The 13734-nt window shown below is 46.3% G+C and overlaps 1 protein-coding gene across 1 annotated transcript; it reads right to left on the reverse strand.

Moving 5' to 3' along the window:
- Positions 1-12348: 12348 nt before the first annotated feature.
- On the reverse strand, positions 12349-13296 carry LOC120394199 (olfactory receptor 52E4-like). The gene has a single exon (XM_039518432.1). The coding sequence runs from the start codon at positions 13294-13296 to the stop codon at positions 12349-12351; it is 948 nt and encodes a 315-aa protein (XP_039374366.1).
- Positions 13297-13734: the final 438 nt, after the last annotated feature.

Consider the following 13734-nt stretch of genomic DNA (forward strand, 5'->3'; position numbering starts at 1 on the left):
TTCCAGAAAGCCTTTGACAAGGTCCCTCACCAAAGGCTCTTACGTAAATTAAGCTGTCATGTTATAAAAGGGAAGGTCCTTTCACGGATTGAGAACTGGTTAAAAGACAGGGAACAAAGGGTAGGAATTAATGGTAAATTCTCAGAATGGAGAGGGGTAACTAGTGGTGTTCCCCAAGGGTCAGTCCTAGGACCAATCCTATTCAACTTATTCATAAATGATCTGGAGAAGGGCTAAGCAGTGAGGTGGCAAAGTTTGCAGATGATACTAAACTGCCAAAGCAGACTGTGACGAACTTCAGAAAGATCTCACAAAACTAAGTGATTGGGCAACAACATGGCAAATGAAATTTAATGTGGATAAATGTAAAGTAATGCACATTGGAAAAAATAACCCCAACTATACATACAATATGACGGGGGCTAATTTAGCTACAACGAGTCAGGAAAAAGATCTTGGAGTCATCGTGGATAGTTCTCTGAAGATGTCCATGCAGCGTCCAGAGGCGGTCAAAAAAGCAAACAGGATGTTAGGAATCATAAAAAAGGGGATAGAGAATAAGGCAGAGAATATATTATTGCACTTATATAAATCCATGGTACGCCCACATCTCGAATACTGCATACAGATGTGATCTCTTCACCTCAAAAAAAGATATATTGGCACTAGAAAAGATTCAGAAATGGGCAACTAAAATGATTAGGGGTTTGGAGAGGGTCCCATATGAGGAAAGATTAAAGAGGCTAGGACTCTTCAGCTTGGAAAAGAGGAGACTAAGGGGGGATATGATAGAGGTATATAAAATCATGAGTGATGTGGAGAAAGTGGATAAGGAAAAGTTATTTACTTATTCCCATAATACAAGAACATGGGGTCACCAAATGAAATTAATATACAGCAGGTTTAAAACAAATAAAAGGAAGTTCTTCTTCACGCAGCGCACAGTCAACTTGTGGAACTCCTTACCTGAGAAGGCTGTGAAGGCTAGGACTATAACAGTGTTTAAAAGAGAACTGGTTAGGGAGTGAGGCCAAGTGATGATGTCGCTTCCACATTTTATAGCTTCTGCCATGTAGAGGGAGCTTCATTTTTCCAAGCAAAAGCCCCCAGCACAGTTAGTGGAAAAGTACAGGCACAAGATGGAGTCCAGTGTCACAGGAGCTGGTCACATGCCCTTCCATGCTTTCAGAACTTTAGGAACAAAAATGATACATGTATACAAATAATATCATTGTATTCAGGAAATCATAACTTTTCCATTGACATCTTACATGACCTATTTTAAAAACATTGTAAAAGTCACATCATAATCATATCACCATGGTAAATATGGTGAAGACAGGGTGTTGCTTTGGGGAACAGAGAATCACACCTCCCCCCTTAGTTCACTGAAGGAGAGTTAGTCACTGACTGATGGAGATTGAAAGGTGGATAAGGAACTGGTTAAAGGGGAGACTACAACGGGTCATACTGAAAGGTGAACTGTCAGGCTGGAGGGAGGTTACTAGTGGAGTTCCTCAGGGATCGGTTTTGGGACCAATCTTATTTAATCTCTTTATTACTGACCTTGGCACAAAAAGTGGGAGTGTGCTAATAAAGTTTGCAGATGACACAAAGCTGGGAGGTATTGCTAACACAGAGAAGGACAGAGATATCCTACAGGAAGATATGGATGACTATCAGCCGCTAATGTGATGTGGCCATTAAAAAAGCTAATAGCAGCAAAGAGTCCTGTGGCACCTTATAGACTAACAGACATTTTGGAGCATGAGCTTTTGTGGGTGAATACCCACTTCGTCGGATGCATGTCCCAACTATGCATACAATATGATGGGGGCTAATTTAGCTACAACATGCATCCGACGAAGTGGGTATTCACCCATGAAAGCTCATACTCCAAAACGTCTGTTAGGCTATAAGGTGCCACAGGACTCTTTGCTGCTTTTACAGATCCAGACTAACACGGCTACCCCTCTGATACTTGACAAAAAAAGCTAATGCGGTTTAGGATGCATCAGTCGAGGTATTTCCAGCAAAGATAAGGAGATGTTAGTATAGTTATACAAGGCACTGGTGAAACCTCATCTGGAATACTGTGTGCAGTTCTGGTCTCCCATGTTTAAGAAGGATGAATTCAAACTGGAACAAGTACAAAGAAGGGCTACTAGGATGATGCGAGGAATGGAAAACCTGTCATATGAAAGGAGACTCAAAGAGCTTGGATTATTTAGCCTAACCAAAAGAAGGCTGAGGGGGGATATGATTGCTCTTTATAAATATATCAGAGGGATAAATATCAGGGAGGGAAAGGAATTATTTAAGCTTAGTACCAGTATGGACACAAGAACAAATGGATATAAACTGGACACTAGGAAGTTTAGACTTGAAATTAGATGAAGGTTTCTAACCATCAGAGGAGTGAAGCTCTGGAACAGCCTCCCAAGAGGAGCAGTGGGGGCAAAAGACATAACTGGCTTTAAGACTAAGCTTGATAAGTTTATGGAGGGGATGGTATGATGAGGTAGCCTAATTTTGGCAATTCATTTGGCCATTGATCTTTGATTATCAGCAGGTAAGTATGCCCAGTGGTCTGTGATGGGATGTTAGATGGGATGGGATCTGAGTTACTACAGAAAATTCTTTCCTGGGTGCTGCCTGGTGAGTCTTGCCCACATGCTCAGGGTTTAACTGATCGCCAAGTTTGGGGTCGGGAAGGAATTTTCCTCCAGGGCAGATTGGCAGAGGCCCTGGAGGTTTTTCGCCTTCCTCTGCAGCATGGGGCACGGGTCACTTGCTGGAGGATTCTCTGCAGCTTGAGGTCTTCAAACCACAATTTAAGGACTTCAATAACTCAGACCTAGGTTAGGGGGTTATTACAGGAGTGGGTGGGTGAGATTCTGTGTCCTGCATTGTGCAGGAGGTCAGACTAGATGATCATAATGGTCCCTTCTGACCTTAGAGTCTATGAGTTTATGAGTGTGCTCTAAGCTCTCTTTCTTTTTTGACCATACAACTTCCAAGTGTTGTAGAGTTACCCACAGGTGTTCTTGCAAACGTTTGTGTACCTTTCAACACTTTGTAGATGAGCCTAATGATATCAAAAGTCAGCTAGAGTGATTTCTGTGCAGCATTGTCAGCCATTTTGCATCAACGCCATGAGGTGTTCTGCCTCAGTTTCCCCCTCCAGACAGCAGACCAGGTTTATTATTTTTCCCTCCTGTTACAGGCTTTTAGCCTGTGAACAGGTGTTCTCTGGGAAGCAATAGCCATGGACAGCTTCTTGTTGATTATTCCTAGTATGTACAAAAGCTTTCTCCCAAAATCATTCCTGCTTCACCTTTTCATAGGTTTACCATCAGTCCGAAATTTTTTTGTCATAAGATTTACTGTTAGCAACTAACTTTGCATTATGAGATTTAACAATAACACCAAATCTTTTATCACAGGTGGGCATTTCTAAGTATTCTTATTATACCGAGCCTTGTGTTTGGACAGTTTGGTTTGTTCAATACCCATTCTGTCTTTCAACTCCTTCCTAAACCTTGACATGGGTTTAAATACTGGGTTTCCTTTCCCTTCAGTGTGGCCTTCAGTAGGGTTCTCAGTCTAAGATCATATTTACCGGAGAGATAAAGATGTAAGGGGATTTCTCATGTTGTCTAGCCCCCTGTAGAGCTGCTTCCCAACCCCAGGGTATGGCCATGCAAAAAAACCACCCGTTCTTCACCTTGGTCACTGACTAATGCGGAGGCAGAGTGCCTGTCATAGGTTTCACCCCCATTCTGGACTTTAGAGTACTGATATGAGGACCTGCATGAGAAGCCCTAAACTTAATTACCAGCTTAGATCTGGTTTTGCTGCCACCATCCAGATGTCTGAGTTATCTGGAAAACTCTGTCTTCCCCTCAGAAACCTTCCCCTCCCTGGGTAGCCTTGAGAGACTCCTCCACTAATTCCCTGGTGAGTCCAGATCCAATTCCCTTGGATCTAAAAAAATAGGGAAAAAATCAATGAGATTCTTAAAAAGAAGGCTTTTAATTAAAGAAAAGAAAGGTAAAAAAAAAACCCTCTGGGAGACAGCATACAAGCTGATCTCACAGACAACACATTTAAAACACAGGGTGTTCCCCTGGGCAAAAACCTCAGTACACACAAGAATACCCAAATTTGATTATTCCCCTAATGCCAAGACAAGTTACAAAAAGAAAACAAACATAAACCTATTTATTCTTTTCTAAACTTACTACTCTGATAAGAGGCTGGTTCCTTGATCTTTTCCACTCTGGGTGGAACTCAAACTGAACTCAAAACAAAGGAAACTTCCCTCCTTTCTTTTGAAACATCTTGTTCCCCCATTGGTTCCTCTGGCCAGGTGTCAGCTAGGCTAGGTGAACTTCTTAACCCTTTACAGGTAAAAGAGGCATTAACCCTTAACTGTCTGTTTATGACAGTGCTAAACACCCTTTTTAGATTTTGAGCATGTAACTCCCGAGTGTTGCAAAACATTGTAAGTGTAGTGTTTCCTGGCAATATGTCACCTTCTTGCTCTATACCCAGCTAACCACAGAAACCTCTGCCCCTGTATCTTCCCACCAAAGTGTTCCCTGCAATAAATGCTAACATCCTTGATGTGCTTTATGTGTGGTTGTGTAGAGGATAATTTTACAAACCCAGCATGATAAGTGACAGGTGACTGAGGAGTTTCTGTGCTCAGGGTCGCAGCATTCACATGGCTTCCATGCTGCCTGCTTCCTTCCAGCACAGGGCATTTATTCCTCATGTTGTCAGTGGAATTACAATGATAGCACCTTCAGGACTCTTCTGATTTTACAGAAGATTTGAGTCAAGGATTAGAAGAATGGGGTAAAAGAGAACCCTGCTTTCTAACGAATTGATACCCCTTTCTGTGTGGTTTATTCACAATAGATGCTCGTGTCTGCTCGAAATCAACTTCTGGGGAAGCCATCTCATCCATAGTTTTCACCTTTTTGTCCCATAGACACTGTTTTACATCATCTGTACATAAGTTTAAGAAACACTCCTGAGCAACAAGGTTAAACATTCAGTCAAACCTGTAACATCTTTGCTTCTTACACAGTTTTCCATCAGATCTTTCAATTTGTTTACTGTTCCACTTTACTCATACCAGCCCCCCGCTTAAAATTCCCTGTAGCGGCTTTGCAGTGGTTCCTCACCCTCTGGGTCAGTGGAAGGGCCACTCTGCCTCAGTACACTGCTTGGTGTCACCCACAGTTAGGGAATTTTCCAGGCAACCCACAGCCTGTGTCTCTGTCCAGCAGTCTGGGCACAGCGGTTGTCAGTTAGGGTCTCTAACCTGCAATCGGAGCAAAGGAGAAAAAAATGTTTTGAGTCCAAGCCCTTCATCAGGGCAGGGCAGCAAAGAGTCTATGGCTTGGGCCTGTAGTCAGGGCTGAGCAGCAAACAGTCAGTTCTGAGCCCCTGTCCCTCAATCAGGGCGGGTGGTAAAGTGTCTATGGCTTGGGCCTGTACGCAGGCTGAGCAGCAAAGGAATAGTTATTATCTCCAAGTCATCAGACAGGGTGGGGCAGCTCAGGCCTGTACTCAGGGCCGAGCAGAAAGAGGGTCGGCTATCTGAGCTCCATCATATGGTCGACAATTGTGTCCCAGCCCTGAGTGTGGTGTAGAATTCCACCACTGGGTCAGCTGGGAATCCAGCCGAAACTCGCTGACTGGATCGCTGGCCACAACACAGTCAGACTTGGGTTGGCTGCCTGGCGCCTGGATTGATAGGGGTTCTTCTGGTTCATCTGAGTAGGAGGCTAGAGCCAGTCCCAGTGGGGCCTTGGTCAGGGGGTGGCTCCAGCAGCTCTGGCCAGTCCTGTAACCAGCTCAGTGGGGATCCACACTCAGGAGAGGGCAGGAGGCATCTGTCTCCTTCGGTGGCTTCAGCCTAACAGAGCCCCCAGACCCGTCCTTTATAATTCCTGTTCCACCTTCTGACTTCCAGTGGGAGGGGTCAGCATGTCCTGGCTCTGCCCACTAGGGTTCACAGAGTGTATCTCCCCCTCTGGTTGAGTGCTAAGGAAGGAGATTCCACCACCTCCCTAGGTAATGGAATCTCCTTCCTTAGAGGTTTTTAAGGTCAGGCTTGACAAAGCCCTGGCTGGGATGATTTAATTGGCATTTTATTGAATATAGCCTGGAGTAAAAGGATTCTGGTGCTGCTTTTCCAGCAAATCCACTTGGTGTTTCCATTCTTTCTTCTCAACTTCTTGATGTTTTAGTTCCATAGTCCTTCTGTGTTCAGCCTCCTCTCGGGCAGCATCTGCCTTTTCTAGCTCCAAAAAATCTCCCATGTTCTTTTTCTTTTCTTACTGCCTGCAGTGTGAAGAGCTTGAATTTCACAATTATTTCACTCTTTTCCCACATCTTGCTGCTTTTCTGTACTTCCTTCCCTTTCCTGAAATAAGCAAACAGAAAATAATAAACTGGTAACCTCTTTGACTCATCTCCAACCACTACATTAAAGTTTCATTAAAATCTCTACACCAGTGTATGAACTGCAAGTCTCACTCAGAACAACAAGCCCCAGCCGCTGTTCCTGAGCAGATTTCCCTTTACACTTTAAAAAACATGTTGTTTTAGGTTAAAAAAATATAAAACAGATGTATTAAGTACAGAAATATAGATTTTAAGTTAGTAGTAGTAGTAAGTGTAGAGATCAACATAGATTACACAAGAAATGAAACAAAATCACAAACTAAGTTCTATATACTAGACAGGATTGGAATCAAACAGTGTCTCAACCTGATGGTACAAACAGTTCACCAGTCTTCCATGCACAGGGTGGGAATTCTACTTTTCATCTTGGGACCATCTCCTCAGTCAAAGTTTTTTTCCTCTAGCTATGGTGTTCAGTTGTGCTGAGTAAGACCAAGTGGTGATATCACTTCCACTTTTAGGAGTTTTGATGGGATATAGCAGGAGCCTTTACCCATATCTTGGTGAGAATGTCCCAGAAAATTCCACCAGGTGGGGATAAGCTTCTTCCATCATCCATTGTGTTCATTGATGGGACATAAACTTGAATAGCGTATTTACAATGTTCCAGGTAGTCTGGATGTAAACTACATTTTAGGAGTTACCACAGGAACAAACACATTTGAAATACAGATAAATAGTGAATATTCCTAACTTCAGATAAAAAAAATGAGACATGCATACAAATAAGATAATCATATTCAGGAAACCACAACTTTTCCATAGACACCTCATGTGACAAATTGTGTACAAGACTTTTTGAAATAATGTAACAGTGATGAATATGGGGGGCCAGGGTGTTGCTTTGGGGTGCAGAATGTCACAGCAATATGTTTATCAAAGTAGAGCTCTTTGAGATATAATTTTCTATTTTTATATAAGAGATACCTCCATGTCCTCAAAAACATACATATACCATATAAAACATTCTGGCTGTACCACAGGAGAAAAGCAAGCTGAAGTACAGCAGGGACGTCCAGAGGATTCAGGGGGCCTGAGGTCTTCGGCGGCGGGGGGGCTCCCACCCCTGAATTGCTGCCGAAGGCCTGGCAGTTCGGCGGCGGGTCCCAGGGAGAAGGACCTCCCCCCCGCCGCAGGGCTTCAGGGCACTTTGGCAGCGGGTCCCGGTGTGGAAGGACCCCCCACCGCCGAATTGCCACCGAAGACCTGAAACGGAAGAAGCTCTGGGGGCCTGAGCCCTGTGAGAATTTTCTGGGGCCCCCGGAGCGAGTGAAGGACCCCGCTCCAGGGGCCCCAAAAACACTCGTGGGGGCCCCTGCAGGGCCTGAGGCCTGGGCAAATTGCCCCACATGCCTCCCCCTCTGAGCGGCCCTATTCTGTTCATTCTCTTTGGGGCACCCGCCATTAGCAACTGTCAGAAGACAGGATACTGGGCTTGATGGACCTTTGGTCTGACCCAGTATGGCCGTTCTTATGTTCTTATCTTCATGGCATATGCCAAAGGAATGTAGGCTCCTTGCAAATGGAGTGCTGGGCTGATCAAGCTCTGGGAAGGTGTTTAAAGAGGTCTGGTTGCATAGTCACGCAGGGTCTGTCTTGTTCTGCTACTGAAGATTTGGTGCCCACGTGATTGCTGGCCACTTAGTGGCATTCCTTAGTAGAATGTCCCTTCAGATTTTGCTGCTCATTTACTCTAGTACTGTGTCCCCAGCAAGAAAGCTGCCAAAACTGACACAGCTGATGGGGGCGGTTGTGGGTTCAATGTATCCTCATTCGTAATCTTGTGCTGCCCCTTGATATGGAGCAGCTGCTGGAGACCAGGAGCATTGAAAATTTCAGGCCTGAGTGCTCAGACTTCCTCAGCCCCCACATTTCACTTCCATCCACGGGAGCTGGGGTACCCATTGCTCTATAGACTTGCAGCTTTGCCGGAAGCCTGATGCCACGACATCCCACAAAGGCTGTGGAAGGGAACAGGGCAGCAGCTGCCGCTCTCCAAGTGCCACATCTTTCGAGCCACCTCCAGCTCTGTCTATGAATCTGCCACATGCTCAGCTACCCCCCAGAGAGGTTAACACCAATCCGGTTACAGTTTGAAGTTGCAGGTTGCTTGATGACATTAGTGGCCAGGGACTTTGTTTTACCTGGATGAATAACCAGAGTAATGCGCACGGCTTCTTGCCCAGCCAGATCAGCTCTCAGATGAACAGCGCCTAGAGTGTTTGTAACTGGCACCTAGCGTGAGATGCATATTACAATTGGCAGAGAGAGGGAGGTGTGTGGAGTGAGTTACAAAGGAAAGAGAGAAATGGACTTAAATGCACGGAGAGAGAGAGAGATGGGATGAAACCTACTAAAACAGGGACTGCCTGTATTTTCCATCCTGGGGAGCAAGTTCAAAGGGAGAAGAGAAATCCACTCCCTGACCCCAAACTGGTACTCCCAGAAAGAGAGAGAGAGAGAGAGACGGGATGAAACCCACTCAAACAGGGACTCCCTGTCTCTGCCGTTCTGGGGAGCACTTTACAAGGGAGAAACAAATTCTCTCTCTCACCCCAAACAGGCACCGTGTATTGCAGAAAAATTTCCTCCAAGGGAGCACGGCTGGATCAGTTCTGGAACCAGAGCACTTGGGGAAACACTGAGGGCAGAGGAGTCATATCTGGGTGAAGAGAAGATCTTGGGACACCTCCCTGCCCAGACCCACTCCCCTTCCACTCACAGTCCACTAGCATCTGTGCAGCAGCTCCACGTTTGCTGTCACAGCCCTGCTCAAGCTCTTGTGGCTGGACACCCAGTAGGTGGCTCTGTTTGGGTCCCACACACTGGACACGTGATTTTGAGTCAGAGCAGGATTCAGGTGTTCGCTGGTTCTGGGTTTCTAGGCTCACTCTCGTGGGGCGGCTTCCATTCTCGCACCTCCATCTGGGAGCAGAGACTCTGAGGGCAGTTTTGGCCTGGATGCCCCAGACTCTCCCATTGCTTCAGCCCACCCTTCCCCGGGCTCCCCTTGGGCCCAATCTGTTTCCAGTTTCTCTCTTTTGGGGCACATGACTGTTAAAGGAAACAGACCCAGGTCTTGCAAACGAGGTTCCTAGAACAATTACTCTACTTGAGAGAGCACAAACGATACCCAGATCCAGGTAATCACTATACGACACCTGCACACCACTCCCTGCCTCTGTGTCCTCACCATGCTGGAGCATCTTTGGGATTTCATCAGAGCTCTCCAGGGCATTCAGGATCTCCTGGCTTCTCCTCCAGCTGGAATCTCTCTCTGCTGCAGCCAGAGCCCTGCAACCAAAGAGTCCCCACTACCATGTTTGTGCCTCTCGCCTGCCCCAGCTTCTTCTGACTCATCCAGTCTCTGTGTTTTTGAAGGTGTGATGGGTTGAATCACAGAACCCCCCTTGGGAGCGGCCACCTGATGTGCCAAGACTACCTCTGCTCCTGCTTTCCTGCCCTGGCAGCTTGGGACTCCAGCACCCTGTCTTGCTGAGCCAGACATGCCCGCCTGCTCCAACACAGACCCAGGGTCTGAATTATTAACTCAAACACCCTTGGCTGGTGACTGTTCAGTTTCACAAGGTTGAGTGGGGCTGTGACACAAAACCTGGAGCTGCTACACAGATGTGGACGGGGAGTGGCCCTGGCCAGGGAGGTGTCCACAAGATATTTTCTTCACCCATATGTGACTCCTCTGCCGTCTGTGTTTCCCCAAGTGCTCTCGTTCCAGAACTGATTGAGCTGGGATCTGGAACACACGGTGCCTGTCTAGGGTCAGGGAGAGAGTTTTTGTGTTCCTTGGAAAGTGCTCCCCAGAACGGCAGAGACAAGGAGTCCCTGTTCTAGTGGGTTTTGTAACAGGTCTCTCTCTCTCTCTCTTTCTCTTTTCTTCTGGTGTCTTTAGGTCCCCGTCTCGCCTACCTTTGTAACTCCCCCCAACCCCCCCCCCCCACACACATGCCTCCCTCTCTCTGTAACTTCTAATTCCCAAGTCCCTGGCCATTTCTAATGGGTTTCATTATTTGTTTTATTAATAAGTTTACAGATTAATATTAGAGTATATTTCACCTGTAACAAAAGCGACCTGCAGGCCACATCCTGTATGTTGAGCTAAAGCAGTGAGCAGATATGAAACTTTTTGGGGAAAAGTGCAGCCAGAACCTCCTGTTGAAGTTGTGGAGGAGTTGGAATAGGGGCTGCAACCTTGCGCATTCTAGACAGGCATGCACCAGGGTCTGACTCATGCCCCAAAATGGGCAGGCATCTGGAATGGGGGTGAACTGTGCCACGTACATGCCTGTGCTCATGGCTCCATGGAGGAGCCACCAACCAATATCCCCAGTGGACTGTGGGACCAGGATGGAGTAATTTCTGGAACACCGGATTCCTCACCCTCTGCAGATGGGACTAGGTTTCTCCACTTGGTATCAGGGTATCAGAGGAAGTGAAGCGTGTGGAGCATGAGCATGTAAAGTTGTGTCCTTGCTGGAATTCAGAAATGAAATGGATGCAGGTTGTCCCCTCTCAGGACAAAGAGAGAGACCAAGCAGGTAACCCAGCTTCTACTGAAACGACACATATAAAATTGCAGAATTTGTAAGTAATAGGAAGGAAATACATTAGATTATCTTTTCGTTTAGCTTGCAAATTTTTCTTATTCTACGAGGGGGATATATTCCTGGTTTTGTAACTTTAAAGTTGAGCCTAGAGGGGAATATTATTCTCAACCCTTCCCAGGAAAGGGGATGAAGGTGCTTGGAGGGATGTTTTGGGGTGGGTAGGGCTTCAAGTGGCCCCTCCCTGAATGTTTGTTTAAATCACTTGGTGGTGGCAACAATACCATCCAAGGACAGGGAAAGGAATTTGCGCCTTGGAGAAGTGTTTAACCTAAGCTGGTAGTTATAAGCTCAGCGGGTCTTTTATGTGGGTCCCAACATCTGTACCCCAGAGTTCAGAGTGGGGAGGGAACCCTGATAGTACCCTATATCACAAAGAAAGGAGAGGACCTGGCAAAATGGAAAACCACCTTAGAGCCTCTGGTGTTCAATGTTTAAAGATGGTTGGCTTCATTCTGAGGGTGAGGAGGATCCTCATGGGCAGGAGAATCCCCAACCAGCCTTAAAACAATCACTGGCCAACCTGAAAGGCTTGTCACAGAAATTGTGGGCCCACTGGTAGACCAGGATGCCCTCCCTCCCTGTTCCCCTCCACTCCTCCAAAACAGCTCTCATGGCCCAGAGGACAAGCTAGAAGTCTCCCCAAAGCTGGAGAGGAAGCTTCACCTTACCCATGAAATCACAGGTGTCCAACAGAAATGATGAGGATCATCCAGCAGCAAAGTGGCAGACGGTGTCATGGACTTATGATTATCCTCTGGCTGGGCCCCTGTTATGACCCTGACTGGCTCTTTCTCCACAGGGTTAGTAACAAATTAAGAATAAATGTTTACATTTTAACACGAATTCGTGCCCGTTAAGTGACTATCCATAAGATGTGAGAACACATTGATTTTAGAGATGACTGGGTCACAGCTGACAAGGGGACGGGAAGACAGGAGTAAGTGACAGGGGCAGCACATTCGGGAGAAGACACACAGCAGGGTTGAGGCTTGACAGAAGAGATGAGACAAGATTGCAATTTCAGGTACCCGGCTAAGATCAATCAGAAAGTTTACAACCCAATGTACTGTACATAGACTGATACCTCAGTTCATCACATTGACACAGCACAGTAAGGACAGGGAAGGGTTTAATGTCTTGGTCTGTCCAGGAAGTGATTCAGGGAAGAGGCCCCATCACCATGCACCAAGCAGCTCTGCACGAAGCTCAATCTGAGAGCCAAAGCACAAGGAGAAAACATTTAGGTCTCTTTATGAGTAAAGAGCTGGATCAGCCTGCCCCGGATCTGTTTTGTCCTCACCCCGTAAATGATGGGGTGCAGCATGGGGGGCACCAGCTGGTACACACTGGTAATAAGAATGAGGAAATGAAGTGGCACATTCTGGCCAAACCGTTGAATGAGAGAGGAGACTAAATCTGGGATGTACAATGCTGAGATGGCACAAAGATGAGAGATGCAGGTCCCAAAAGTTTTGAGCCGGGCATCCTTTGTGGGGAGGCGGAAGATGGCCCGGAGGATCAGAGTATAGGACACGGCGATAAAAAACATGTCCATTCCACTCACCGAGATAAGGTTAAACAACCCATAGTAACTATTGATGCGGATGTCAGCGCAGGCCAGCTTCAGCACAACTATATACCCACAATAGAAGTGGGGGATGATGTTGGTTCTGCAATATGGCCACTGCCTCACCAGGAAGGGATAGGGTAATGTGATTATTCCACTACGCAGTACCACGGCCAGGCCTATCTTGGCCACAACAGAGTTTTTCAGGATCATCGAATATCTCAGAGGATTGCAGATTGCTGCATAGCGATCAAAAGCCATGGCCACGAGGATTCCAGACTCCATCTTTGAGAAGGAGTGAATGAAGTACATCTGGGTGAGGCAGGCACTGAAACTGATCTCCCTGGAATTGAACCAGAAGATGCTCAGCATTTTGGGTAGGGTGGAGGTGGACATGACCAGGTCCGTGACAGCCAGCATGCAGAGGAAATAGAACATAGGCCCATGGAGGCTCGGCTCCCTCTTCACAATGAACAGGATGGTGAAGTTCCCCAATACGGCTATGGCGTACATAGCACAGAAGGGAATGGAGATCCATATATGGGCTGCCTCTAAGCCAGGAATGCCCAGTAGGATGAAGGTGGAGGGGTTGGTGAAGTCGGTTGTGTTAGAATCTGACATGGTGTAGGGGAGAAAATTTCCAACTCTGAGGAAAGAGTGTCTCCTGGATTTACCATATACTCCCCTGACTTTCTGTGTGTTCCCAGGATCTTGGGTGTTGGTCACAGTAGAAATGCCTGAATGGAGAGACAATGTTAATATGAGACACTGCATACAGTAGTGGAGGCTGTTCTCATGGAAGAAGCAAATTGAGAGTACGCATTGATTGATCAAGGGAAAAATGCAGATGCAACACACCTTGATTTCTCAGAGGCATTTAATTTAGTAGGGGAAAATATTGAGTTAATAATATTAACACTCTGCAATATCATGTAAAACATGGACTGAAGGCTGGTTAACTGATGGATCTCAGAAAGCTGTAGTCAATAGGCCTTTGTTAGTAAATGTGGCTGTTTGTAGTGGGGTTCTGTAGGGATCAGTTCTAGGCCGGACGCTATT

The sequence above is a fragment of the Mauremys reevesii genome, unplaced genomic scaffold (assembly GCF_016161935.1).
Source record: "Mauremys reevesii isolate NIE-2019 unplaced genomic scaffold, ASM1616193v1 Contig42, whole genome shotgun sequence".
Taxonomy (NCBI): Eukaryota; Metazoa; Chordata; order Testudines; family Geoemydidae; genus Mauremys; species Mauremys reevesii.

What these genes read in the sequence shown, in the direction of transcription:
- LOC120394199 (XM_039518432.1), bottom strand. Translation starts at nt 13,296, where the DNA reads ATGTCAGATTCTAACACAACCGACTTCACCAACCCCTCCACCTTCATC.